Here is a 26,790-nt window from a genome sequence, read left to right on the forward strand (position 1 = left end):
TGCAGAGTGTGTACAAAGTAGTAATCACAGCAAAAGGTTGCTACTTTGAAGAAACTAGAATATAAGGGCTATTTTCAGTTGTTTTACACTTTTTTGTTTAGTGCATATTTCCACATGTGTTATTCATAGTTTTGATGCCTTTAGTGTGAATCTACAATGTCAATAGTCATGAAAATAAAGGAAACTCATTGAATTAAAAGGTGTGTCCAAACTTTTGGTCTGTATATATATATATATATATATATATATATATATATATATATATATATATATATATATATATATATATATATATATATACAGTATATTATATACTGTATATATATATATATATATATATATATATATATATATATATATATATATATATATATATATATATATATATATATATATATATATATATATATATGCCGCTGCTCCACACAGGCGGAGCATGATTTTCATGGGAGTTAAAAAAAAAATCTCAATGTTCAGTGCAGCAAAGAGTGATATATTGGGGTAAAAGAGTTTCCACCAGAGTCATTTGGTAAAGGCCAACCAGTTGTTCAGGAAAACGCTGAGGGTCACCAACCTTTGAGGACTGGAGCTTCCTATCTCCGGCCTATAGGGACTTTAACTAGACCTGTGTGCTTTTATCAAACAAAACAAAGTTTGACACTCCTTTTTTGGTTTTTGGCATGAAACACAAAATGTGAAAAAGCATCTGATGCTCACTGTTATGTAGAGAATCGGTGATGCTGTGGGCCTGTTTCTTTTCCATTCGACCTGGGAATCCACCATGACATCACAAGCTGTTTTAATTACCGTTAATTACCGTCCATCCATCCATCTGATCATCAGTCCATGCGTCCATGCCCTTCTTTGCTAGAGGTGGTACTTCCTGGATGGGTCGCCAATCCAACACAGAAATCATGAGGCTTTAATTTAAGTTGTTTTTCCCTTTTTCCCCCATTTGAAATATCTGCTCACACACATGCTTTGAAAATTTGCCAATAATTTGCCAAATCACGCTGTGGCGTGAACTGTCTTTTCAGTTCACACCACAGCAATCTGATTAAAATGCTCATCTTAATGAGTTGGTGAACAAACGCGCACGATGCGTGGCCCTCTGGGCCTCGGTGCAACACCCTTCGGTGGTTTAGCTGGAGTAGTCTGGCATTCTCAGAGTATATTTAACCCTGTGGCTCCCCTGCTGGATGGCCCCTCCATATACGGAGCTGAGCGTGAGGGAGAGTGCGCGGCAGAGGTTGGAGAAACAGCGGCAATGAAGGGGTGATGGATGACTTTGTGAGCAAGATGGAGGGAAAGCAGCCGAAAGAAGGCAAGAAACCGCTGTCACTGTTGTTATTGGCCTGATTTAATTTGATGTCCTCAGTCAGATTCATACAGGAAATCACAGAATACAGACTACGTTTCTGGGACTTTTTGAAGGAAAAAAAACAGCCCACACACTATTGGGCAGAGTTTGACAGGAGTAATTGTCAGGATGGATGCGCGCTGTAATCAGAAGACAGTAATGGCAGCCATGTGAGAGAATAAATCAATGTGACCTTGCAGACACAAGTGTAAACATTTCTAAGCATGTCACCGTGTGTTCAAGAGAGAGTGAGACAAGCAGAGAAGCAGTCAGACAGTGCATGGCATGCATCAGACGAGCGTTTGTGCGGGTGTGCATGTGTGAGAGCTGTGCAACAGTCGGGGTGTGTGTGGGTGTGTGTGTGTGGGTTGGTGACAGGTGTTTTGCAGGACCGGTGTTAAGCTGTAAGTGTTTTCCCAACCCGAGCCCTATTCCTGGTGAACACAGATGCTCGCAGACACAAACGCCGCCATGTTTTAAGATCCGAGTGACTGCTTGCTGCTACGCCCATGAAGCTCCTCCATCAGAACCGGGAGGTCCTCAGGTGTGTGTACCGTGATCATACTGTGGGATATTCATAAAGTGTAGTACGGAAACCTTAGTGGGAATTTTATTTCTATTCTCTAAATGCGCGTACCAACAACTTTGAAGTCTTAGATATCGAGCCACTAATGCAGACGTAGGAATAAACCAACAAGATCTTGGATCCTCACGTGATCCGAAATATTAGTGGATCAACTTGTGCAATTTGAAAGGACTTGTAATGTTTTGTTGTTGTTTGTTTTATTACCAAAACTATGATCTGAAAGGGATTTCTGTCAGCACAGAGTGACTCAGCTCAGAGCAGATCTGCTCTTGGGTTGAATTTTTAGAACTAGAAACGTGCTGAACAAATGTGCAAACATGTAGCAACCATTTTGTGCCTCTGCCCATGAATGCAAGACAGTAGTTTTTACACGGAAAAATCAACCAGGAGATTATTGCTACAACTTTGAACCAGTGAAGGCTAATGGGAGTTTTAAACTCAGGCTTTCTGCAGCAGCCAGCCTAACTTTTATCTAAACAGGAACATCTCCATCCATCCATCTGGATGGAGATGCTTACTTTATTAGAGTGAATGCTGTGTGGATTCACACCCTTGAGTTCTTTACTTTTTGCCACTAGACTTCTTCTGCAGACTTGGTGCTATTTAAACTTTCCCCATATTCTGCTCATTCAGGACATTACCAGCTTTTGGTATTGACAAATTCTATGGTTTATAAAATATTCAACTTTTTGTGATCATCTTGGGCCCCATTGAAATGAAAGGAACATTTCTGAAAAGTTATGATGAGTTCTTTAACAACTAAGTACTTCAATGCATTTTCAACTAGAAATGCCACTAAAACTTTAAACTGTAGCATTATCCTTCAACTGTTTATTTCACTTTTTTCCAATTTTTTGCAGTTTTCATAAAATCCCTCTTCAAGTTTTTGCTAGTATTACGCTTTTTTATATTCTTAAAAAATAAAAAAACACTGGCCCTGTAGCTCTGAGGATTCCCAATCTAATCCTCCTTTTAGCCCTGCTTACAGCATTTTCCCAGGAAATGCAAATTTTCTAGTTATGTCTGTCCCTTTCTATAGCAGTACCACACTGTCTTTAACTTTTTGCTCAAGAAAAAAGAGTCTATATTCCTTCTCCCAAACCTCTGCATGCGGCAGTATGGTGCGAACTTCCTGAGTGATTCCTAAATAGCTCGGTGCACTCGGTGTAGGCGCCGACTCAAAAACAGTTCCTCTCATTAAAAGTGGATACCAGCAATGACTTGAAGTTTATTTCTGCGTTCAGACTCGGGGGGGGGGGGGGAGCTGATGCCGGGACGGCTGAATGGCAACCTCAAGGCGTATAAATCACCTGCAGTATGTGTGGCGTTTGATTACCACACCAGAGCTGGAACCACAAGAGCCCAGTGTTGACATATCAGCCAAACGGAGTCCATCAAGGCTGCTCCAGAACGATCTGTGTGTGCTGATAATGCCCAGAGAACAATAGCCACCGCATCCTTGCATGGCAGGGCGAAGGAGCAGGAAACGACTTCTTGTTTTAACAGCTTGGCACCATTATGGTGAAATCTCACTGGAAGTAGTGGGGCTGGCTGGCTTGATTGTCCCAGTAAGATGTAATTGACAGTGTGAGGGGTCATAAGTAGAAAGGGCTGCAAAAATAGTTAGCTGAACAGAAGGTCCCATTTCTCCAGAGCCGGTTGACAACACTTCTATTAATAGTGAGGATTGTCCTTGGGTATTTTTATAAAAGGTGTGTGTGTGTTAGCAAGAGAGAGAGAAAGAGAGAGGAAGCATGTGCAAAGCAGAAGAGGATGAGGATTTCTCAGAGAAGACAGGAAGAAGATCCTATTACAGCAGCAACCTCAGACACTGCTCGGCTCATGCGTCAGACCTGCCGGCTTATATCACTCCCCTCAAACCTTGTCCTCCGTCTCCCCCTTCATGCACTTAATGTCACACATTCCATGTAGCTTTGTGTTTGTCTGTAATTCTCACCACTGGCACACACATCCTCGGCCTATTTATAACCCAGTGCGGGGTTTTAAGGTAAAACTCTGTTGACTCCTTTTCTTACCCCCAGCCGCATGCCTTACAAGGACCCCCTTGGAGAGCACAATCGCTTAGCAACCGGTAGTGTTTGCACCTAAGCTGTGAAGGTCCGGCGCACGACCCCCACCTGCCCTTCGTCGTCCTAATTATCAGCACCACTGCGTGCCGTCCCGCTCAAGTTGTCTCGATCCTTATGGATTTTATTCATCGCAGAAACCGAAAACCCTGTGGACAAACTGATAAGAGTTTAAATAGTTGGAGATCTGAATATAAAGATCCGGGCCAGCCACACATTTACAACATTGATTTGTTTGTTGATGTACAGTGGAGAGATGGTTAGGTGCTAAAAGACCAGATCTCCAAAGTACACACATTCAGAATCCTTTTACTAACCAGGAGGACGTCAAGTCAGCTGGTTTTACTGGGAGATTAAAATGGACTGAATACTAAAACAGCATTTTGACATTTGAGATTGTTTTTTTACTTTGTTTTCTACACACACAACAAAAGAAAACAATTGAAATCCATCATATAAGGTTAAAATTTTTTTGGTATTTACAAACCCATGGCGAAATTAAGAGACTGCTTAAAATTGTTAGTTTCTCTGATTTTATTTTTTATAGGCATATGTTTGAGTAAAATGAACATTGTTCTTTTATTCCATGAGCTGCTGACAACATGTCTCTGAAATGCAAAGCAAAACTTTTGTATTTATTTGCAGAAAATAATTGGTCAAAATAACGCAAAAGATGCAGTGCTTTCAGACTTCAAATAATGCAAAGAAAACAAATTTATGTTCATTTAGAAACAACAATACTAATGTTTTAACTCAGAAAGAGTTCAGAAATCAGTATTTGGTGGAATAAACATGAGTTTTTTCCCCCCAGAGCTGAATATAAACCTTTCATTTACACAGTAACTCTGACAAAGTTTGGAATAATCCTGATAATGTTGTTGCATTTGCTGCTTACAGCTCTCAGCCAGATGGGAAGTTCACACACCACAAGAGATCCAAGATTTTTTTTGAAAAATATTCATCAATATCTTCAGAAAATTCAATTAAAAAGCGAAGCTCTGGCAGTCCCTTTATAACGATATTAGCACTGGTGCTGATGCTTTGCCAGCGCTCCTATAAGCATTTATAACAATCACTATAATCCACATTGTTGGACTATCTTATTACAACATTTCCAATTTACCTGATGGTACCCTGATGTCCCACAATGTCATGAAGTCCAATTAAGTTCATTATCCCCCGGAGAGGGACGGTGAGCGGCTCACAGAGTGACAGAGAGCCGTGGTAATGACGGGAGGAGAGTGTTGGAGCAGAAATGTCAATGCTATTAGAGAGAGCTGGAGAGACATGTTGGAGGATAAGTAGATATCCATGCAGTCTGAGGGGAAAATAGTGAGAACTGGAGAATACAATTTGGCAATAAGTGGTATAGTTGCATTAATTAAGGCCAACCTTAAATTTGTACTTGTTGAATGTGACATTTAGTTACCAGGTACAGGAAAACGGATTGCGTAAAAGCATGTTGGCCTCAATTTGGACTTAAACATTGAGGTGCACGACGCATCTAGAGAGAAAAAAAAACATTCTAATAAAGGAAGACCAAGTGTGTTATGAGTTCTGGAGTGGAAAAAAACTTTCTTTTTGAAAAATATCCAGTCAGAGCAGAAGTATTCATATCCTCTTGCTTTTTTCACTTTTTATTTTGATACAACCTCAAAGTTTACTATATTTTATAGAGGTTTTATGATAGGTAAAATGTCATTTGCAGTTTCTCAAAACTTGGAAAAGCGAACACGCCAAGCGTTCGCACTCAAAGAGTGTTTCAGAAAACCTCACGTCACTAAACACACCATCTCCAGTGTGAGAAATGGCAGTGGCAGCTTCATAGTCAGGGGAGGATTTTCTTTTTCCGGTGCTGTAAGTTCTTGGGGAAATGGATGAAGCTGAAAAGAGGAAAATCCACAAAGGAATTTCCTGTTTTCTAAGCAAAAAGCTGGAGCTGCAGTGGTTGGGACTGAAGCATTTTCAACTAGTGGTGTGAAACACAGCTTTAATATAATGCACAAAAGTTCATCTACTGATCAAACATACGCCAGTCACACTTTTCAGATTTTTATTTGGAAATATTTATGTTATGTGAAACATAAATATGCTGTACTTAGTGTTGTAATGTGACAGTGTGAGTTTAAAAACTTCTGTAAGAAACTCTATGGGGTCCAGAAAATTCTCAAAACATAGATTTGAGAATATTTTTTATTTATCCTCAGATAACACAATATTGCTATCATGACAGACACACTACAGATCTGAAAATCCTTATTGCTTCCACAAAGTACAAAAAGCTTTCCATAGATTCGGTCTTTGTCTCCACTCATCTCGACAGCAGTTACTACTACTGATGAAATCTACTCAGGGACAGAAAGCCCATATGATGTTCGAAATGACACAGTTTTACAGTTTTTAACACACACCTCACATTTTCATTTCTCCCGAAGGAATAAAAACCTCTAACATTTATTTGAGCCATAAGCAGTTACAGCGATGGCCACAAGGGGGCGGTAAAGGTTTCCACCATGGCTCACACGCTCAGTAAAGTACACATTTGTTATGGCTGGATAAAAATCAGTGGAATTTCAGTCATAAGCCTAAAAACATATATAATAAAAGAAATATATACATACATATATTAAACAATAATGCAAATTAAAATATAGTTATTTCCTGTTTTAAGCTGTCTTTCTCCCCCCCCCAAAAAGCTGGATCACATCAAAACAATTTTATAACAAAGCAGCAATGCTTATCTTATTGAATAATTAAGGATATCTAATAGGGATTTAGGTTAAAATGATATATAAACTCAAAAAAGACAAGAAGGACAAACTATGGAAACCCTGAGAGGCAGGTGAAAATAAAATATCTGTTTTTAGTTGCAATACAAAATGTTAATTTTCTATCGACTCCAGATGAGTCAATACAAATGACTGTATCATGTGTTAGAGAGCATTTTTCCAAGGTTTTGAATTTTACACGTAGCTGAAAATGAACGCATGAAAACATGGCGGCAGCATCATGCTGTGCTTTTCTTCAGTAGGGATGTGGAAGTTGGTCAGAGGTGATTTAATTATTTATAAAATACCAAATAGGGTTTAAGCATAAAAAGGATACACAGTTAGAAAGTAGATTCTAGGGGAAAACAATAAACTCTTTCAGTGATTTATTCACTTCAGAACTGAAAGACATGGGAGTAACTTAGAAAAAACTTTATATTAATTGACTGATTGTCAGGCGGTAGTCATGTGGCTGTTTTGACAATAAAAAGTTCAGTGTTAAAATATGCAACTCCTTCACATTTCCTCATGTGCCTAACACACACGCTTGGTCAGACACACACTCAGAAATCAAAACAGAAAGAGACAACTGTCTACTCCAACCTGACCAGAATATAGGTCTCTGTTTCATTGGCATATATATTTCTTCTGGTTAGAAGCACATAAAAATAAACAGTATTATATACGGTTTATAATAACATGAGGAATAATACCTAGAGGAATGCTATATTTTATAGAACAGCATTAACTTCCTATGATGTGTTTATCTGTAGAACACCATCATAATAAAATACCTCTCTCTGACATCTCTAGGAAAGATTTTCTAAAATTAAAAGTGTGGCTTCGGGTGAACGCAGGTGTCCTATAGGTTGCTGAAGAGCTCGTTTTTCTTGGTCCAGTCCATGGGCGGTGCTCTCTTGTTGGAGCGTTTCTGGTGGGTGAGCTCTTTGACCTGCTGCAGCGTGAGGTTGAGACCTGGGATGGCATTTGTGACCAGACCCTGAGGAAGGAAACAAGAAATATGTTAGCTCCCCTGTTTAAAAAGACTCTACTTTAAGAACTAAATCATATATGAGGAGGCTGATTATTTTCTGCGACATACCTCAGGTGGGGTGTGTGCAGACGGGGTTGTGAGAGAGGCGTTGGACGACGCGTTGGACGGAGAAGGACTGACGGAGAGTTTCGAGTTCCTCTCTCTCTCTCTCTCTTTGGGTACTCTGCCATTCACCTAATCAGACAAACATTCATCAGCATTCCTTCAAATATTCAAAGATTTTATGCAATAATATTAAAAGCAAGACAGCAGGAAGTCAAGCTTTATTGTAGTATCTAATTTCGCCACATGGGGGCAGAGTTGGATTTGAAATATTTTAGAAAACTATTCAGACTTGACTCACTTTAATAAAATAAAGTGTGCCACGTAGAAAAACCCACCCCCCATAAAAACAGAGCAAAACATTTTTACCTAAAAATTTTATTCTAAATCTTTTACAGCATATTAAATATTTTGTTTTTACTATTATAAAATCTCTAAATTTATTTTGGAAGAAAATAGCAGGAATTTGATCAAAAATAATAATGAAAAGCTGGTAAGCAAAAAAATTAAAATAAAATAAATATTTGTTTCAGCTGCAAATGAATCTTAACTTGTATCAGCAAAAACCTTTCCAGCTCATTGGTCATGGAAACGTGTTACTGGTTAAACACTTTTATCCACCAATAATCCAGCATTTCACCTGACCTCCAGGTTCATCTCCTCCCTTCACTGCTCATCAAGGTGCGTTACGCAACAATGCACGGAAAAAGTATGTCTGCTGTTGCACATAACGTTCCTGAGTAACCTGACCGCCACTTCCGGTCAGGTTACTGGCCCAAAGCCAGAGTCAAATTGGTCAGCGTAAAACAAAGCAGTTTCTCTTAATTCTCTGTGTGGGTGTATCCACCTAAAACAATATCACTTACATGTCGATATAGTGCATTTACACAGAGGTGAGATATCCTAGATATCTGGCACAACTCATGCAAATGACATTGGAACAACAAACACAAGTGCAAGGTTATGAGGTTTTGTTTGTATATGCAATACCTGATTTCAAGGAAAAATGTTTGGCAACTGGGAAAGTTAGTGGAAAGGTAAACAGTGATTCAAAGTTTGGCTGTACCCCAGGTCGCTAACGAAAGCAGGAGAAAAACAAATCAGCTTTGCTAAATAAAAATTTTATAAATCTTGTTAAATCTGGACAAAAACCGTTCCCATTTCCATTGTTCAAACTCATTTCAGAAAACAAGGTATTTTTTCATATACAGTCTATGAAGCACACAAATCATCCAAACTTTTTGGAGAGCCAGTGGGGCAGAGACTTTAGCAGATCTCCACACAATAAAGACCAGAGTTGTCAGACAATAACAGGAAAGGCTGTTCTGTAAACATCTTTGATTAATAAGTCAATTTATCAGTGTTTCAATTTTCCAAAGTAGCATACCACTATACCAAAAAAAAAAAAAAAATACAAAGTTATATTTTGCTTTTGAACGTCCTTGGTTTCAAAGAGTTCTTGAAGCAGAAAACTATTCTTGTCCTCTTTCTGTTGGCAGGAAGAAGCTGGATCAGAGAAGAGGGAAGTCACCTCTGCGGGAGATTGGCCATCTTTGCACACTTAAAAGTTCAAATCACACACTAAGTTTTTGTTTCAAAGCCAGCTGATAATTTTTTTTTTTTGAAAACTCAAAGATGAGTCTGCTATTGTTGGTTAATCTTACCTTCTCTTCTGTTTCTCCATTAATGACTGGCTCTGGAAGTGGACCTGAAGAAAAAAAAAAATCAAATAAGCCGCCGCAGTTAGCCAGGTAAATGTCTCAATCTGTCTCAGCTGGAACAGTAATTCAACTAATTCTTTTCTTATAAACCACATGCTGAAAAGTCGAAGCTTTAGCATTACCTTCCATCCTATTAACTCCTTCACTACCTGAACAGATGACTTCTTATAAAAGACTAATAAGAAATAATTTTAGATTTAAATCTTCTAACCCTATGTTGCCTATGTAACTCTATGACCTTCTTAAAACAAGCCTCAACGTAGTCCCGGCATGAGTGGCGTCTTGTACCGGACTTTGTGGAAACCAAACAAAGTGCTGTGCAGCGAAGGCTGCTTGGAGACGTGCAGCGGCGTGCGTCGGTTTGCTGAGTGAGAGTGGGCAGCGTGTGGAGAGCTGGCAGTTACCTGGGAAACACCTCGCTGAAATCTTTCCCCTACAAAGAGGGACATCATTTCTAATTCTGGACTGAGCAATTTAATCCGTCACGGAAATATAGAAAGTAAACATGGGTCTGTAGAAGTAAAGTGATTAAAATACAACAAATTGATGGTATGCAGGTAGAAGTTGTTTTTTAAAATTTGTTTTAAGCTAACATTTTTTTACCGTTCTGCACTTTAAGTAGAATAAGTCTAACAACATGGGTAATTAGTGAGGCTATCTGCTCCGATAGTAAAGCTGCTAATGGCTGCTTGACAGACCAGCTTCTAGGCAGCTTATAACATTTTGCACAGCATTACCTTAATGAGAGTGATAGGAGGAACTCTTATTACAGAACCTAAAATATTCCCAAACAGGCTAATTAGTGTTTTTTCAGCCATCAGTTTGCAGCAATAGGTGAGGGAGGGGCAGTGTTACATAACTTTATACTTTATTGTCACTGCACAGCACCACTAAATTGTATTTTTGACAGCCTAAAGGTTCATGAGTTTAACAATGAGCAGCCATAAAAACATGACATGGGCCAAAAAGTAGACCATATCAATCTCAATTCCTAAATATTTAAACACAACAAAATTTATTTAAAATGGGAACTTAGCATAAAAATCAGACACTTTTTTTAGTTTGAGGTTACAGCTCCAGTCCCCAAGGCTTACGATGTGTCCTTGCTTCAACACACCTCATTCAGACACAGATTATCTCCTCAGGATGTCACTTTAGCTCTGCAGAGGTCTGATAACAAATAATTCACTTCATTCAGGTGCCCTACATCTAAAATGTGCAGGAAACCACACAACATGTGTACAATACTAAGTCCGCACAATATTGTGCCTCTGTGATAAAATATCCCATAATTTGTACAATTTATTTTACTTTGGACAATAAAAGTAGACAAACAAACGCAGAAAAAAAATGAAAGGGAACCTGCCGGGTCTAAATATTAATCCTTAAAGTCTCAAGAGGCTTAGCTGAGGCTCAAACTGTTCAAACTATGCAGTTATTCCACCGACTAGCTTTACCTGACTTGTCATTGACTAAGGAATCACTGGACCAAGTAAATTTATACGTTTAATATAAGGAGACTAAACTGACAACCTGTAAATAAAAACCTTGAGTTGAGACACAGAGTTCCTCTACTGTTGTCTTTTTTTCATTTAAACATCTCTGCCTGGGTACAAAGACGTTCATGTTTATAAAAGTAAACATGTTGAGTGTCTAAGGAGCAATCTTGTATTTTCTGGGAGAGGTTTTTACATCAGAAACAAGGACTTTACTAGAGCTCCCTCTAGTGGCTTTATTAGAAAAAAACAACTCGAAACAAACCTCTTCTTGAGATAAAAAGGGCAAAGGAGATTTAAGTAGCTTGTGAACTTCACCTGCACTCCGAGACACATCCTCAGATTAAAATGATCAGATTTGAGAAAATTATGTAAGATTATTCAAATGTAGTTTTATGTAATATTTCTGGCATTTATTTGCACTGTTAGGCTCAATTTCAGAAAATCTCTTTGCCCTCAAACGTAAACAAGCCGGCTAGCGTCTGATCCGTCTGTTCTGATGTATTTATGCTGAAAGGATTCACTTTCCCTGCAGGGCAACAACATTAGGTGGTTCGGGCAGGAAGTGGCTTAGTGTCTGTGATCCTCAAAAAAAAAAAAAAAAAGAGAGAGAGGGCGGCTTGTAGAGAAAAGGAAAAGAAAGAGAAAAATATAGCAGAAGAGAACCAAGGAACAAGAGGGGAGGCAGTGAAGTGGCTATAAATGCAGCCGGTGACTGACAATGAACCCGGAGAGAAACATTACGAGATAATTGCAGTCATTCAATCAATCACTGCCTCACAATTGCTGCTGATGTCAGTAGGGTGGTGGTGGTGAAGCAGTCGTCTCACCAGTTAAGTGCTCCAAGGTGGGGGTCACCCTGCATCTCTTGAAGAAGGCGTCGGTGTCGGGGTCCACCACGAGCAGCCGGGTCACGTCTCCGCCCGCTTTAATGGCGCCGACCACCTCTGAATGCGTCTTCCCCTCCACAGAGACACTGTTCACCTGAAGAAGATAAAAAGAGTTTTAGATCCTTTTACTTTAACCAGACACAGTTCAGAAATAACTACATGGTTTTTTTTATTATTATTATTTTTTATGCATGTTTGCTGGCATGTAGTTTATCGCTGTCTTCTTTTCTCAACAGTATCAAACAGGAAGTCCTGTGTCCACGCACACACACACGCCCACCCACACACACACAAAAGAGTGCACGTTCTTCCATGTATTTACACTCTTTTCAGAGACTATCGTCCCTTAAGAACGGCGCAATCCATCATGGGTCAGCTTTCAGATCAGATGATTATTTTTCTGTTTAAATCTCCATAGGAAAGCATGTGAGAAATGTCTCAAGCCATATGTGTGTGTGCGTGGGGGCGTGTGTGTGTGAGTGTGTTTAGGTCACTGGGTGGACCTCCAAGACTTAAGCCCAGTCCTACAGAGGAAACTGGACAATAGCAGCTTGGCCAATAACAGCAGCAACAATGGCTGTCCGCTCCCTCCTCAGTGGGTGGCGTGGCTGTCTGGGGCCCTCTCAGGGAGTGGAGACCTAACTCAAGACTGAAGCACATCCTGCAGTCTGCTTAATCCCTCTCTTCTTCCTTTCATTACCTTTTATTGTACTGTTGCTTATTTTTTATTTTATTTTTTATTTGCAAAGAGGAGTACACCACACTTTGCTCCACCTTAGGTATTGCAGATTGTTATGAAATTCAGTTTCTATGTTGCTTTGCCTGGAAGTTTCTTAGGCATGACGTAAAGGAAGGTGTTTTTTTTTTTTTTTAACATTTCCATTACAGTCACTATTTATTAGTCTGACTCCAGGTTCTCAGCGTCCACAGACCTGCCAGGTTCGACTAAAGGTTCCAAGTATTTTAACCTCACAGTATTTGGTCGAATTGTTCCTGTATAAGAAACATTTTGAGAATCCTCCCACATATTTCTCACACCAGTTTGCGGAAATGTAGGCCCATTCCTCCTGACAGAACTGGTGGAACTGGGAAAGTTTATTAGGCTGCGTTTCTCACTCTCCTTTTCAACTCGGCCCAAACATTTCCAATGGGGCTGAGATTAGGGTTTAGCAAAGATTGCTCTAAACGTGGTCACTTTAAGCTTCAACATCTTCCACCAAAACACTTTAATTGTAGTTTTATCAGAACAGATTTCTAAAAATTGTCACTCCATTGTCGTGGAGTGACAATCTTTTTAATAATGGATTCTTCCGTTCTGAGTGGCCTTTCAGTCCATACTCATACAGGACTAATTTCACTGTGGATAATGCACTCTATTACCAGCATCAATCAGCATCTTTACATGGTGTTCTGCTTTTTGTTTATATTTTAGACCTAAACATGTTCCTCTCTACGACACACAACAAATGAATGTGGCACTTTTTAAAAATTGCTCCCATGGGATGAAGTACACACTTTTCTCTGATATCTTGTCTGATTTATTTATGTCCATAAAAACAAAGAAGCCTTTGTTTTTATGGACATTAATGCCACGTTCAGGATATTTCTCTCTAATTAACTCAAATATGTTGCCAAACTGTCACAACTTCATCTGGGTTTTAGCACATTTTTAAAGGCTTAGTAAATTTGTAAACTCTGGAATTTGAAGAAAGACTTTAAAAAGAAGCCACAATACTTTTGACATTTAGAAATTGGAAATCATTTTGCCCATTGTGACTAAATCTAATTTAACAAAGAGGAAGTGTAACTTTTTACAGGGTTTTACAAATGTGATTTCACCTGTTTATGCCCTTTATTAAATGCATGTTCTTATGTTTCCCCCCCATTTTGAACAGTGACTGAGGAAGACTAGCCTCAGTTTCACTGCTTCACATTAGACTCAATATTGGCGAACCCCATTCAGATTTCCAAATGAACTTTTTAAAAAATAAGCTAATCTTTGCCACAGTCAAGAACGACTGAAACTGGTTCAAACAAACAAGCAAACGTGAATTCATGCCCTTACGCACGCCCGCCACTTGATACCTAAAACGTGAAGCCGGCGGATCACAGAAAAGCCCAGAACAGCAAACATAAAAAAGGCTTTCAATCTTAAACCACACTGTAGGTGAGGCCTGATTACGCAACACGCCATTCTTCTCTATTTTTGTCCAAGAAACCCTGAGCTGACGAGAGCGGAAGTGTGCAAGACTAATCAGGATGCGCCTGTGGGAATGTTTTCTGGTGGCTCTTAAGCTTATTTCTACAAGAATATAACAGGACTGATCCAGTTAGACATCCACTTAGCTTTAATGATGTCTCTGTGGTTATTTCCCGTCCTGTGTGGCTTCAAAGGACTCCAGATTTTTAACATTACCTCTACTATCCTGTCCTTCGGCTGCAGGCCGGCCCTCTCGGCTGGAGAGTCGTCATCCACCGCTCTGATGTACTGGCCCGGTCGCGCCCGCTCGCTGTGCAGGTTGAAGCCATATCCGTTAGACCCGCGCTGGATCACGCAGAGACGCGGCCGCAGCTCGGCGCGCTCCTCCTGTGGGACAAAACACACATGTTGGTGATCTGAGCGGCAGGAGCGAAGCAACGGGTCAGAACCTCAGGGAGGAAAAACAATAACTAAATACCTCCACCATGGGTGTCGGCTCAGAGAGGACAAGGGGCACGAAGATGACGGAGAGCTCCTGTGACTCGTTTACCATGAATATAAAGCCGAGGGCGAACATGCAGGTGTCTGCTGCTGCATGCTGCTGTGTTGTGTGCCGTGCTTTCAACAATCAGGGGTAAACTTCAGCGGCGGTTTTTCGGCCCACGTGATTCCGAGTGCTCGCCAGGAAGGAAAGGGGGTCTGTGATTGGAGGTCTGTTGGGAAGATTTCTGGAGTATTTGCGAAGGGGGCTCTGAGGAAAAGGGACCGGTTCCGGAGCGGCTCCGAGGAGGACAATGGGAGCTGGGCGTTGACCTCTGACCGCCTCTGCCATCCCTGTCTCGACCAATCCTGCTCTGGGATGGCAGGGAGAGTCGGAGCTGTATTGTCATCCAGGAAAAAGCCTCCTGCCTGATTCCAGAGCCTCCCTTCCGCTGGTGGGATGAAACAGGTACTAAGTTTAGAACTGGGAGGGTTGAATGGTTTTGTCATCAAAGAGGACGAGGCTAAAATAATGAGTGAAATCCTAGAGTCAAGGAGATCTTTGTCACCGTGGTCACACCCTGACCTGACGCTCCCCTCCCTTAGTCAACCAGATGCTTTCAAGAGAAATCAGTGGCCAATTAAAAGCACATAAAACCATTAACTTTACTTATTTCAATACCTGATGCAGCCTGACTCAACAATTTATCTCGCAATACAGACACCAAAGACTAGTGATTGTCACTTCGCTGTTACGTAAGCCAGCTGTTCTTAGCCAACAACCCCTCCCACACCCACCAAACTGCTCCGTTTTGCAGAAGAAAGTACATAAAATGAGAAATTCAGGTTTAACCAGGTTTAACAGAAGTACAAAGGTTTAGAGGAAGATCTGTGTTGGCAGAAAGAGAAACCGTAAGAATAAACTGGAACAGTTAGAATATATAAACCAACATATGCCACAGTTTCTACACCGGAGGATGCAAAACTGAGAAATTCATTTCTTATAAGTCACGTGGCGTGATAGAGAAAAAAGAGAGGCCACACCACTCTTGTGATTAATGAATCACAATGTCTGTGACCCTTTGTACGAACCCAGCAGCTGATAGAAACTGGAAACGTAACCTCTGAGGTTAGATTGACCTAATATTAGAAAAACGTCACCTCAGCAATGAGAACTGAAATTAAACGGCACATTGCATGGCATTATGATCGTCACTGTAGTCTCTGCCAACGCAACATCGCAGCAACAAAGCAGCATTTGATAGACTATCATGCTGTGCAGTGAAAATGCAGTTTCACCATCGCAGATTTCTTCTCCTTTTGCTTTTATGTCACACAAAATATTTGAATAACCTGAGTAAATACAAAAGTTTCAAAAATGATGATTTCATTTATTAAAGGTAAAAAACTATCCAAATTATCTAGGTGGAAATGCAACTGTCCTCAATGTTAAATCATAAATGAACTGTGAGCGTTTTTGGTTCAGTTTCATCAACCTCACCAAAGCCATACATCTAAAATCAATACGTTTCAAAGCAAGACCTGACTGACAACATGAAATACGCTAAAAAATCTCAAAAAGAAACACATTCAGAAATTCAGAGTTAGGAAAATGATCTACAATCTGTGTTTTAATGATAGTTTAGTACACCCTGGATGTTTTTGCATCAGTAACAAGCATAACAAATATAATTTGCAGAAGGGTAGATGGTTAATGTCTGATAGAATTGCATTGCATTCCATCAGTGTCAGCATTTTTTTTCCCTATTTACTAAAATCATCTCTAAAAAGAAAGCTCTAGTAAGTGTAGCTGTTAGCCTTTGAGGATCTCTTCACTTTTGCTTGCTTCTTTAATATCTGTTTGATGCAAGTTAAGGAAGAAATGATGAAAATATGTCAGTTTTGTAAACAAAAATTATACATAATTCTGAATCTTAACCCTGAATGTGTTTTCTAATCAGAAAATAAATATATTCCTACTCAATGTTGACTTTTCCAAGATTTGCATGCAGAAGTAAAAAGTCTAAGCAGATTTATTACGCTTCTATGATGTGGAGTTTCTTTAAATTGGGAGTAAAAATATTGGTAATATCGGGGTCTTATTAATGAGCTACTTTGTAATGAGAGGCATGAGTGTGACTTTTAAATTAGCATATAAATCATCTTAATTTTTTGTGTAATTTTAATTTCTTTCCTTGGATTTTGTGTAAAGCTCTTTGGACACATTGCATATGCTAAGGGCTGCATAAAAAAAAAACGTGCATTGCCTTACGTGGGCTCCAAATTGCAAAGATGCAAGTAAAATTACAGAGGGGACAAAAAGGTGGAGTCTGCTTTTTACGCTTCATTTTGCGTCAGTGGGTCTAAATTAGTGGATCATTTCCTCTCTTACTGCCGTTCCCCCAATGCTACAGGAGCACTTTGCACCATTTTCAAGCTATGTTTAACTCAGAAAAGCACCATCTCTTGTGCAACGTTAAAAACTCCTTTGATTCACTGTTTAGTGACATCTCACGCCGAATGTGCTAATCAGCTAAACCCTCTTTGCTCGTGACGGTGTGCGTGCAGTATGGGTTTCAAAGCTCCTACTTGTTTTTGTGCCGATTTCTCTTTCATGTTAGGAAGTTGAGCCAACAGACGGAAGCTTATTGAGGAAAGATGTGTCAACAGTTCCTGTTCTTCACTTCCTCTCTTCTCAAAGGGAAAGTCTGAGTCCCTGAAAGTGTGTTCATTTCATAAACATAATTTTTTTTTTTCCATTTCTGGGAGGAACGTTTCGCAAACTCCAATAAAGACGCCATTTGACTTTGATCTTTCATAAAACTGCGGCAAATATTGATAAGCGGGACAAGATGGTGAGGATTATTTTTTTTAAGCTTCCTTAGAGATAAAGAGCTTCACGCGGGTGAGATGATGTTGTATTATCATGTGTCACGCTACAAAAGGAAATTAGGGATTTTCACAGCCTCTCTGTAGGCTTTGCGGTAACCAAACAAACTCTGAACAAGCAACACAAGTCGAGGATTCAGTCCGTTTTCCTTCCACGTATCATATTCTTTCGCATGATTTATGTTCTGGGAAGAAAGCTAAAACAAACAAAATGTCAAGGAGATAAGACATACCGCTGGATAAGTCAGTTTTTTTAGGATAGATTAAACACTTTTTTAAAAACTAGTTTCCTCTGAAACATTTTGTCATATTGTACATAGTGTGCTTGTACCATTAAAGCACTGAGCAGCTGAAGTATAATCACATTTGCCAGTGTCTTGAATTCTCGTCCCGGGTTGCGTGTGCTCAGCAGATTCCACAGATTGCCGAGCCGTGTGGAGATTCCTCGGTCCTCCGCTCCTCTGTGACACAGAGAGGACGCTCTGTTGTCCCTGCCAGGGTGAGCTGCGTCCTGTCCCAAGTCACAGGGATGCCCAACGTCAGCTGGGGCGCCCACCAAGCGCCAAGGAGTCCAGTGCCATGGCTGAAACCCTGACCCCCTAACCCTAACCCTATCTCTTTCCACTTGTCTTCATGCAGATTAGCACATCTAATGTCTAAGTGAGTTTAATATAGTCATCACACATCAAGTACAATTTAGGACTTTTTTATTTTTTAATCATAGATCAGTGTAATGCATCATCCTTAATCTATTCCAACTAGCACTCCCATCAAAACTCTTCAGTTTGGAAGTTGCTACCAACTGAAGATGGGTTAGCTATTCTCGGTTTTGCGAGGTGTTCGTTTTGAAGGCAGATGTAGCTCAGAGATGCAAGATGGTATTTAAAATAATTCAGTTTTGACCTCAAGGGTTTTCCACTGCAATAGGCAAATTTTAAACCCTCAAAATAGCACTTTTCTTAACTTTTTTTTTTTTTAGAACAAAACTAGTCAAAGAATCTGTTTCTGCTTTTGGAGCCTTTTGGACTTTATTTTTTTATTTATATACTGCCTTAGGTGCGTGACACTTTGTTAGAAATAAATCTGAAGCTTTAGCTCCTGCTTTGTTTTGAAGATTCACTTCACAGCTTGAAGTGATCGCGTTCGAGACCTGGTCTGTGTTCCCTCTGAAAGCTCTGATAACAAATTTCACCGTTCGGTTTGACATAATGGCGCCTAAAACTGAATGGGAGGATTAGCTTCTTTTTTTGCTTTTTGCAAAAGCGAAAAATGTATATATGATGTCAGACAGTTACAATAGGCTTTACCTTTTTTTCTTATCATTTTAAGATTCTGCATAGGACTTGTACTGTATTTTCATAGGTTTCCAATCACATAAAGACACACAGAACTTCTTTTAAACTTATTCTCTGCGCTATCACATGTCAACAATCATTACTCTGTGGTTTGCAACAAACATTTTCTTTATTTGGACTCACTACAGATTGGACCATGAAGCTTTCTATCACAAACCGATCAACTGAAGTCATATAATTTCCTACCCTGTAGAAGAAGTTATCAACAAGAACAATAGATGCAATAGTAGATGTGACAAGCATAGTTGCGTTGCAAAATCAACTAGTAAACACACACGTGCACACGCCCACACACATGCATTGTAAGAATTTATACTCAAGGGACAGTTTTACAAAACTTTTACTGTTTTATCATGGAAAGTGTACTTAGCATAGGGGTAATTCAGGAGATATAAGTTCAATATTGTGTCAAAAAGTCACTTTATCTATCCTATCTGGCCAAACCAAGACTGAAAGGGTAATTATATCTAGTTTCTTTCAGGGAAACCCTGCAAGAAGTATCTGTAAAATCAGAGGAACTTCCCCTACTCCAACCTCAGCAGACCAGGCCGCCTTCAGCATTGTCAAATCTAATGTAGCTTCCCGTTTTTTATTCAAAGTTAGGTTTAAACTCTCATTGTTCCTTTCTTATTTGTGTGTGCTGAATATTGCCTGTTATCAAATGATATTTTTATGAACTGCTTTCTCATCCAAAGAACCAAAGACACGCTGCATGTCTGACGTCATGGCCCAATGACGATCCCTAGTCTATCCCATTTTGAAGAGTTACTAAGGTCATGTTTATGCTGCACAATCAATAAGTCACCAATTTCAACTTAAAAGCCTAATTTATAGAAGTAAAGCAAAAATAAAGAAATGTTTTTATTGTTCTTCGTTTTTGGGACTCGCCGTGGCACCATAAACTTAGCAAAAATATGCTTAATGTTTGATTAATGTCTCTGAAAGTTTCAGTATAATATCATGCAACTACAATAAAAGTTGCACAATCTTATAAGTAGCAGGGGTTGTGTGTAAGTTCAGGAGAAATTAACGGGTTAAGTTTTTAACCCGTTACTAACCACTGTATAATTTTTTAACCCTTGTTAATCACAGGTGTAACAAGCCTAGATCATAAATGCCCTGAGAGCGTAATATCAGTTAAATGTATAATGCAAACTAATTCAAAGTGTGACGTAAAATGCCAACATTCCTACAATAAATTTATTATATTTATTGTGTTATTAAAACACAACAAATGCTTAAACAGTCAAATCTAAAGGAGCAATTTATTATAATTCAGTTTAATTCAGTTCAGTAAACATAGTACCAAGTCCTAACAAGTCGTCTTCATAAAAGTAATTTCAATTCAGTCATGATTATATTTCAAATGATCCTCGTTATTAAAGTTTTTCAAATTAGTTAAAAAAGTTCTCTGTCTAAGGAAACCCAGCAGATCGCACTAAGTCATTCATTCCTCCTGGACAAGCATGTCGTTGCGTTGTTGACTTTACAGCAATCTCTCCACATCCACCTTGCATGTGGCAACAGTGGAGAGTAAACACTTCCCTTTAACAGGAAGTAACCTCCTGCAGAACCAGAACCTGTCTGGCTCAGTTAATTATAGTTAATTATTTGACTTTAGATTATATTTTAGAAACCTCCCTGGTTATCTGTGAAATATTTTAGCCTGCACTAAAGAAAATGGCCAAAATCAAGTTGATGCTGCAAACACACACACTTCTAAACAAGATATTTAACTCTGACTTCCAAGTAGGCTTGACTGATATGAATCTTCAGGGAGTCGCAAATGTCATAATAAATACCCGTCATGTTTATCACCCGCCGCCTGAGCCAGCAGCCATTCTGCATTATCCAGTTTGTTGTGCTGATGCTGTTCAATGGAGGGGAGCTGGAGCCATAAACCACTCAGTGTCTGGCACAGAGGGAGCAATCCGAGTGTGATATTTCAGCTGCTGCAGCCCTGCCACTCAGCCAGCCACTTAATTCATATTTTCCCTAATTCTTGGCCAATTTGACAAATAACCACAGGCAGAAATGTAAGAGAAGAGCATCCATTTAAAAAATACAAACAAGAAAAGAGCATTTAATCCAATGTGACATTCCAAATTTTCCCATAAAACCACAGCGATGCATTTTAGCAGAACATCTTTATCCAGAACAGCCGACATGCTGTGAAATCACACTTTCTGTAGATCATCAGTGACAACTGGTTATCGGCCATTTCTCTGTCAGCTCTCTGTTCAGACTTTGACCCCATTTCCCTTGTCGTGCCAATGAAGCAAGACGTCTCTCACATGAGTCTGGCCTCTTTGATCAGCATAAACAGTAACCGCTGAAGTGACATGCAGCCAGGCACCATGGTTACTCCATGACACGGGACACCGTAAGTAAGCCTTGTGGTCCTTGTGATTGTCATGAGCAGGTAACAGCCTCAAGATCAGACTCGATAAACGTTTGATGTAAATCTTAGTCTTTCTTGAGAATAGCAGAAATTTTTGTGCTTCTTGCATGTTTTAAGTGAACCCTGTGAGCCAAGCTGGGTTTCAAGCTGGATCATTGGACCAGGTGGGAGGCTAGGAGGGAGGGAAACAAAGCCCTGATGGAGTCCAACACACACAGGGAACAGGCTCAACTTTGTGGCAAGAATGTGAACGCAGCTCTTGCTTTGGGCAAAAGAGGACTGGATAGCTGTTAAAAGCCACAAATTTGAAGATGGATGGAGTTAGATGCTTGCTAGTGCTGTTCAGAAACCTGTTGTTGGCTCCAGCCGACCTGATCCTGGGGAAGAGGTTCACTTTCCAGTTGGAAGACAATCACAAACATGCAGCCAGTGTTAGAATGGCCCAGCAGACTGAAATTGAATTACCAACCTGCTCCAGTCTGACTGAGCTTGAGTTGGTTTGCAAAAAAGTGACAAAAATGTCAGTTGTCACAGGAGCAAATGGTTGCTTTACAAAATTCTGACTCAAAAAGTATGACTAAAAATGGATGCCTTTATAGTTCTTTTTCTTTGGAAAAACATAAAATTTTCTTCCACTTCTCAATTCCGTGCAACTTTGTGTTGGTCTGTCACACATTAAAGCCCAATAAAACACATTGAAGTTTGGGGTTGGAACGTTGTGAAGTTTTTGAAATAAAGTTCTATGGATGTGAATAATTTTACAAGGAACATCAGGTAAAAAAAATTTTTATTATGTGTATTTACCCAGGATTGTTTAAAATCAAGTCAGTGGCAATATCATCCAATCATACACCAAAAACGCAACAAAGACAACCCAATAAATGAATCCAAAAAACATAAATAATGAAATTTCTCATAAAATAAAGGATGACATGGAGAATAGAAATGGTGACATTGAAAAAAAAGCTGAGCACTCAGGCTTTGTTGAAAACAAGCAGAGCTGATGACATGTACTGGGCACGCTCTGTTCCCGTGGCCTTACTGTGACAGCTTTAAAACCACAGAACCTGGAAGCTTTGCGGTTCATGGCTCGGTTCTGGTACTCAATCACTTTTGAGCCTGCACTGTAAAGTTATTGTTTCAGATTTGTTCTGTTTGTATGTGGGCCGGTTTGGGCCTGGAAGCAGTGGATGGAAGGACCTTTTCTTTTATCACCATTTCTGGTTGTATGTGGCGCTCTCATCCCGTTCTGAACAGTTTCAGAACGTAGATGTCATTGTTATGTTTTTAAGACGGACAGTGAGACATGTTCTGGGACAAAAGTATAATTTCAGATAGTTTTGAATCAATCAATCAATCAAATTTTATTTGTATAGCACATTTCAGCAGCAAGGCATTTCAAAGTGCTTTACATCATTACAAACACAGAAACGCAATGCAACATAGAATCAATAATCAAAACACAGCATTAAGTCAAGTTCTATCAATAAATTTGTAATTGATTACATTTCAAATACAATCCTAAACAGGTGGGTTTTTAGTTGAGATTTAAAAGAAGTCAGTGTTTCAGCTGTTTTACAGTTTTCTGGAAGTTTGTTCCAAATTTGTGGTGCATGATGCTAGATGCTAGATTTGGGCTAATAAAAGAACTGTTGTTGCAACTCGTCTACTATGTTGAACCCAGCATACTCTGTCTTTCTTTCAGGGTATTACATCCAGTTACTAAAAAATGAACATATTTAAAACATTTATTTCCAAGATGACAACATTTTCATCCTGGAACTCGACGTGGGAAAATTTCTAATTGAAAGAAAGCATTTGAACAAATGCTACAGTTGCGAATCGCCTATAACAGTAGCTAAAAACAACTCTCACCTGCTTTCTGTCACTCCCCTCAATCTCTCATTGACACACATGGTTACACCTCAACCCATGAATATTTAATTTATAGCAGAAAAAAGCTCCTTATGGAGGCTTTGTTGCTGGACGTAGAGACTTTTCATATCATCTTACCAACATCTACACCCAATAAAGCTAAATAGTTGACAACAGCTATTGTCACTCCTCTCCTTAATGTTAGCAGTCCTTATACAGATTTAACAGCTCTGTATCATAATGTTAAATAGAGTGGTGAAAGAATTTTCAATCTAAGGGTTTCCCCCAGTGAATTACAAGCCTGGCTGGCCACCAGGCTTTACTTGTGCCCCCACCATGCTAAGCATTGCTTATTTATTTAAGCCTTTTTTAAGATTTTATAGTTAGTGTTCAGGTATTAATCTTTCAATCTTTCAGTAACACATAATTATCAAGTGATATTTTCAAATTTCCTGTCGACTTTAAACATTTTTTAACTCAAAAACACGACAGGCCGCTGGATGAATGACTGCCCTAGCACACAACCACCGGGCTTAGCAAGTTTTCTGGGGGAGACCTTGAATCTTGTAAATCTGTACCTGAGGCTCCTTCTAGCCTCTTTTTCTTAGAGGTTTTGTTGGCTCTGGTGGCCTTTATTTGAAAGTAGTTCGACAGGAAAGAGGGTGATGAGAGAGGGGAAGACATGCGGTGGTCGCAGGGAGTCGAACCTGCGACCACCGGCACGAGGACTAAGGCCTCACTACGTGGGTTGTGCTTTGCCCCTGCGCCACTACAGCATCCCTTAGCCTCTTTTTCACCCATGTATCCAGCATAATTTCTTCTACTTTGATAATAAAAACTAAATTTGAAAGGAATGTGCCGCTGGATTTAAATAGAAAGCGGCTGAGAGCATTACGGGGTGAGGGTCGAGTCATTTCCCTCCTCCACCGCCGATAGGGCGGGGCAGAGCCTCCAGCTCATTGTCCGGCCAGGGTGGTGAACCTTTAGCATAATGAAGTGGAGACTTGGAATGTGCCATTGTGGAGTCTCTGTCCAGTATCCCATGAGACCCAGTCACCACCAACCTCACACACCCACACACACACAAAGGGTTCAGGTTCCACTCCTGACCTGGAGACAGTGGCTCTGTTGTTTGGGCTGATGTCACACAGTTTTCAGGAGGATAGAGTGCTAAGTAGCAATGATGGCATGTTATGGAGAACACTCCAGACTGATTATTTGCTATGATCCTGATTATTAAAACGATGCAGTGTTCTTCACCTAATTATCTGGAGCTAAACATTTACCAGAGGGAGCTTTTGTTTTGAATTGTTTGACATTTAAGCAACATTACATGGGAACATGAGCTGACGCGCACACACACACACACCCCCACACGCACACCCACACACACACACACACACAAAATTGCATACAGAGATGTCTGTGTTTGTTAAGGGTTAAAATGACAGGGTTCCCAGTTGAAGGCCAGCTGAGGATTTATGTTGCCCTACCCTTGTTTCTGCCTCCTCTCATTTCCTGTCGCCACTCTTTTTAGCGGATGTATACATAAAAACATATCAATATACTTTAAAAAGCCAACTCTGCTCTCTGATTGTTATTTCACCAATTAGATTGTTATGTGTTGTGTCACGTTTCTCTATTTTCCCCCAAATATTGCACAGGACATTCTTAGAAAACATTGCCAGAGGGTGTGTAGTCTTTTATGACAACACTCTGCTTATAGTGGGTTACCTTCCACAAGCCACGCAGCTTTTCAAGTCGAAGCAGCAACACAAAAGAAACTATTTTTATTGATATCCTTCTTTTATAAAACCTTAAATACCTCACGGATAAGTGAAACTAGATTATAGTACAGCCCTCTGTTACTGAGTGACTAACTCTTAAAAGTTAAATTTACCAATCAATTTAGAATCACGTAGAAAGAAAAGCACATTTTCCACAGCATGCAGAGACATGACACTGCCCCCTGAGTACACTCTGTTTATTCAGGCTTTGAGAAAGTGAGAGCAAGACTTTAAAAGATAATAGCAAAGCTAAACATAATGCAGCAACAGTGATCTGTTTTATCTCTCAGGTTTGCTATGATGTTTAGTTAAGATTTTATGTATGGAAATGTTGGCAGTGGTTTAGAAATACCCGACTTGAGGAAAGTTCACTAGGAATAAACACAGTTTACGATAATAAAACTCTAATCTGTTGAGCACCTTTGGGTAAAGTTACCTATTTTCAGCACTAGAAAGGTGTTTCTATTGAGGTCAAAGGCTGTAACAAATATTACAAGTCATTTAAATGAAAACTGTGATTTCTACAATGTGTGTGCATTTTTTTATCCAGGCCTTGAGAAAGTGACAGTGTGAAAGATTTCAGCAGGTGACAAGAGGGTCGACCAGAGAACAGCAACTGTTGGAAATCTTGGCAGCCATTTCTACATTTCATATTTAAGATAAAAATGTATGTTGTCCATGAATACATCAGGAGACTACTGTTTTATTAATGCTAACCACAGCTAACCGCTAAAGTAAGATGCAAAAGACATTTTTAGACGTCCACTCTGTAATAATATTTCTTGTTTTAGAAATCAATTCCTTCAGAAACATGAAGTGGCTTCACTTCTACTAATTATACACACAATTAATGATCACCCACAACAGGAAGGCTAGAAGAAATATTTAAAATGCTCTTGTTTTTTTCACTTACTTTATATAGTTTTTAAAGAAAAATTTGAACTGACTAACATTTGTATCAGTACGTCACCGATGTACAAAAATGGAAGATTGCAAATGAACCACAACGTTCTGACAAGTGTGTTTCTACGCAAGACACACATCACCTGAAAGCAACGATGTTTATGCAACATTTGTGAATGCCAGCTGCTGGTGGAGGCTGATCTGATCCTTACAGCTCTATTATAGAAGTGCTGTATGTGTGCACTTGGTGTATTTCTTTATCTAGCTTGTACTGATAAACACAAAATTCGACTAAACATTTTGTTGTTGTATCTACATCTCAGGCCGAAGCTCTGATCTCTCAAAAGGGGAACATGAATATGCAAACCTATCAGAAGGTTAAAATCTTATAAACAAAATAGAAATTGCTCCAGAACGCACTTGCGCATGCAAACGTGTCCACCTCAATATGTGCCTGAACACCCACACAGGACAAATTTAAATGCGACGACGCATGTTCAAGTTGGGAGTCCGCAGGTGGTCTGAATGAATCATTCGGTACATCTGATCCTGTCAGACGGCGCTTCGTTACACAAACAGGGAATAATAACCTGGCTTTGTCACAGTAGCTTTTAGAGTAACCAGACTTTCAGAGGCAGCAAACCATCAGCTGAACAAACTGCTTACGTTTAACCAAAGCTTAGCATCCATTCTTAGGCAGAAGGTAAGAGATAACCAAACAGACATCACCATTTATAATGGGATAATATGTTGTTTTTTTTTAGATGAAAGATTGACCCATGAAAGATTGTTTGTCCTTGAAAGATGGGTCAGAGAGGGATCAAGCTGAAGGAAGTGGGAGAATCCTACGCCAACAACAATGACAGGAAACCGGCGCTAACGTCCTGAGTTCAGAA

At 39.6% G+C, this 26,790-nt stretch overlaps 1 protein-coding gene and 2 long non-coding RNA genes across 3 annotated transcripts in view; 2 read left to right on the plus strand and 1 right to left on the minus strand.

Annotated features, from left to right (window-relative positions):
- The first annotated feature begins 1,678 nt into the window (after positions 1-1,678).
- Positions 1,679-9,508, plus strand: LOC116736055 (uncharacterized). Its single transcript, XR_004342486.1, has 2 exons — positions 1,679-1,904; positions 9,397-9,508. It is a non-coding gene; the product is annotated as an uncharacterized LOC116736055 (long non-coding RNA).
- Positions 6,073-26,790, minus strand: part of nherf1b (NHERF family PDZ scaffold protein 1b) — a 28,186-nt gene continuing 7,468 nt past the window's right edge. The window contains exons 2-6 of the mRNA XM_032588268.1: positions 14,421-14,591; positions 11,945-12,098; positions 9,562-9,605; positions 7,904-8,029; positions 6,073-7,801 (exon numbers count right to left, since the gene is read on the minus strand). Of these exons, the coding sequence (XP_032444159.1) occupies positions 7,664-7,801; positions 7,904-8,029; positions 9,562-9,605; positions 11,945-12,098; positions 14,421-14,591 (633 nt within the window). The 3' untranslated portion in view covers positions 6,073-7,663. The remainder of the gene's footprint in view (positions 7,802-7,903; positions 8,030-9,561; positions 9,606-11,944; positions 12,099-14,420; positions 14,592-26,790) is intronic.
- Positions 15,110-22,216, plus strand: LOC116736053 (uncharacterized). The gene is made up of 2 exons (XR_004342484.1): positions 15,110-17,539; positions 17,986-22,216. It is a non-coding gene; the product is annotated as an uncharacterized LOC116736053 (long non-coding RNA).

Source organism: Xiphophorus hellerii, chromosome 16, assembly GCF_003331165.1.
Source record: "Xiphophorus hellerii strain 12219 chromosome 16, Xiphophorus_hellerii-4.1, whole genome shotgun sequence".
NCBI classification, from domain to species: domain Eukaryota; kingdom Metazoa; phylum Chordata; class Actinopteri; order Cyprinodontiformes; family Poeciliidae; genus Xiphophorus; species Xiphophorus hellerii.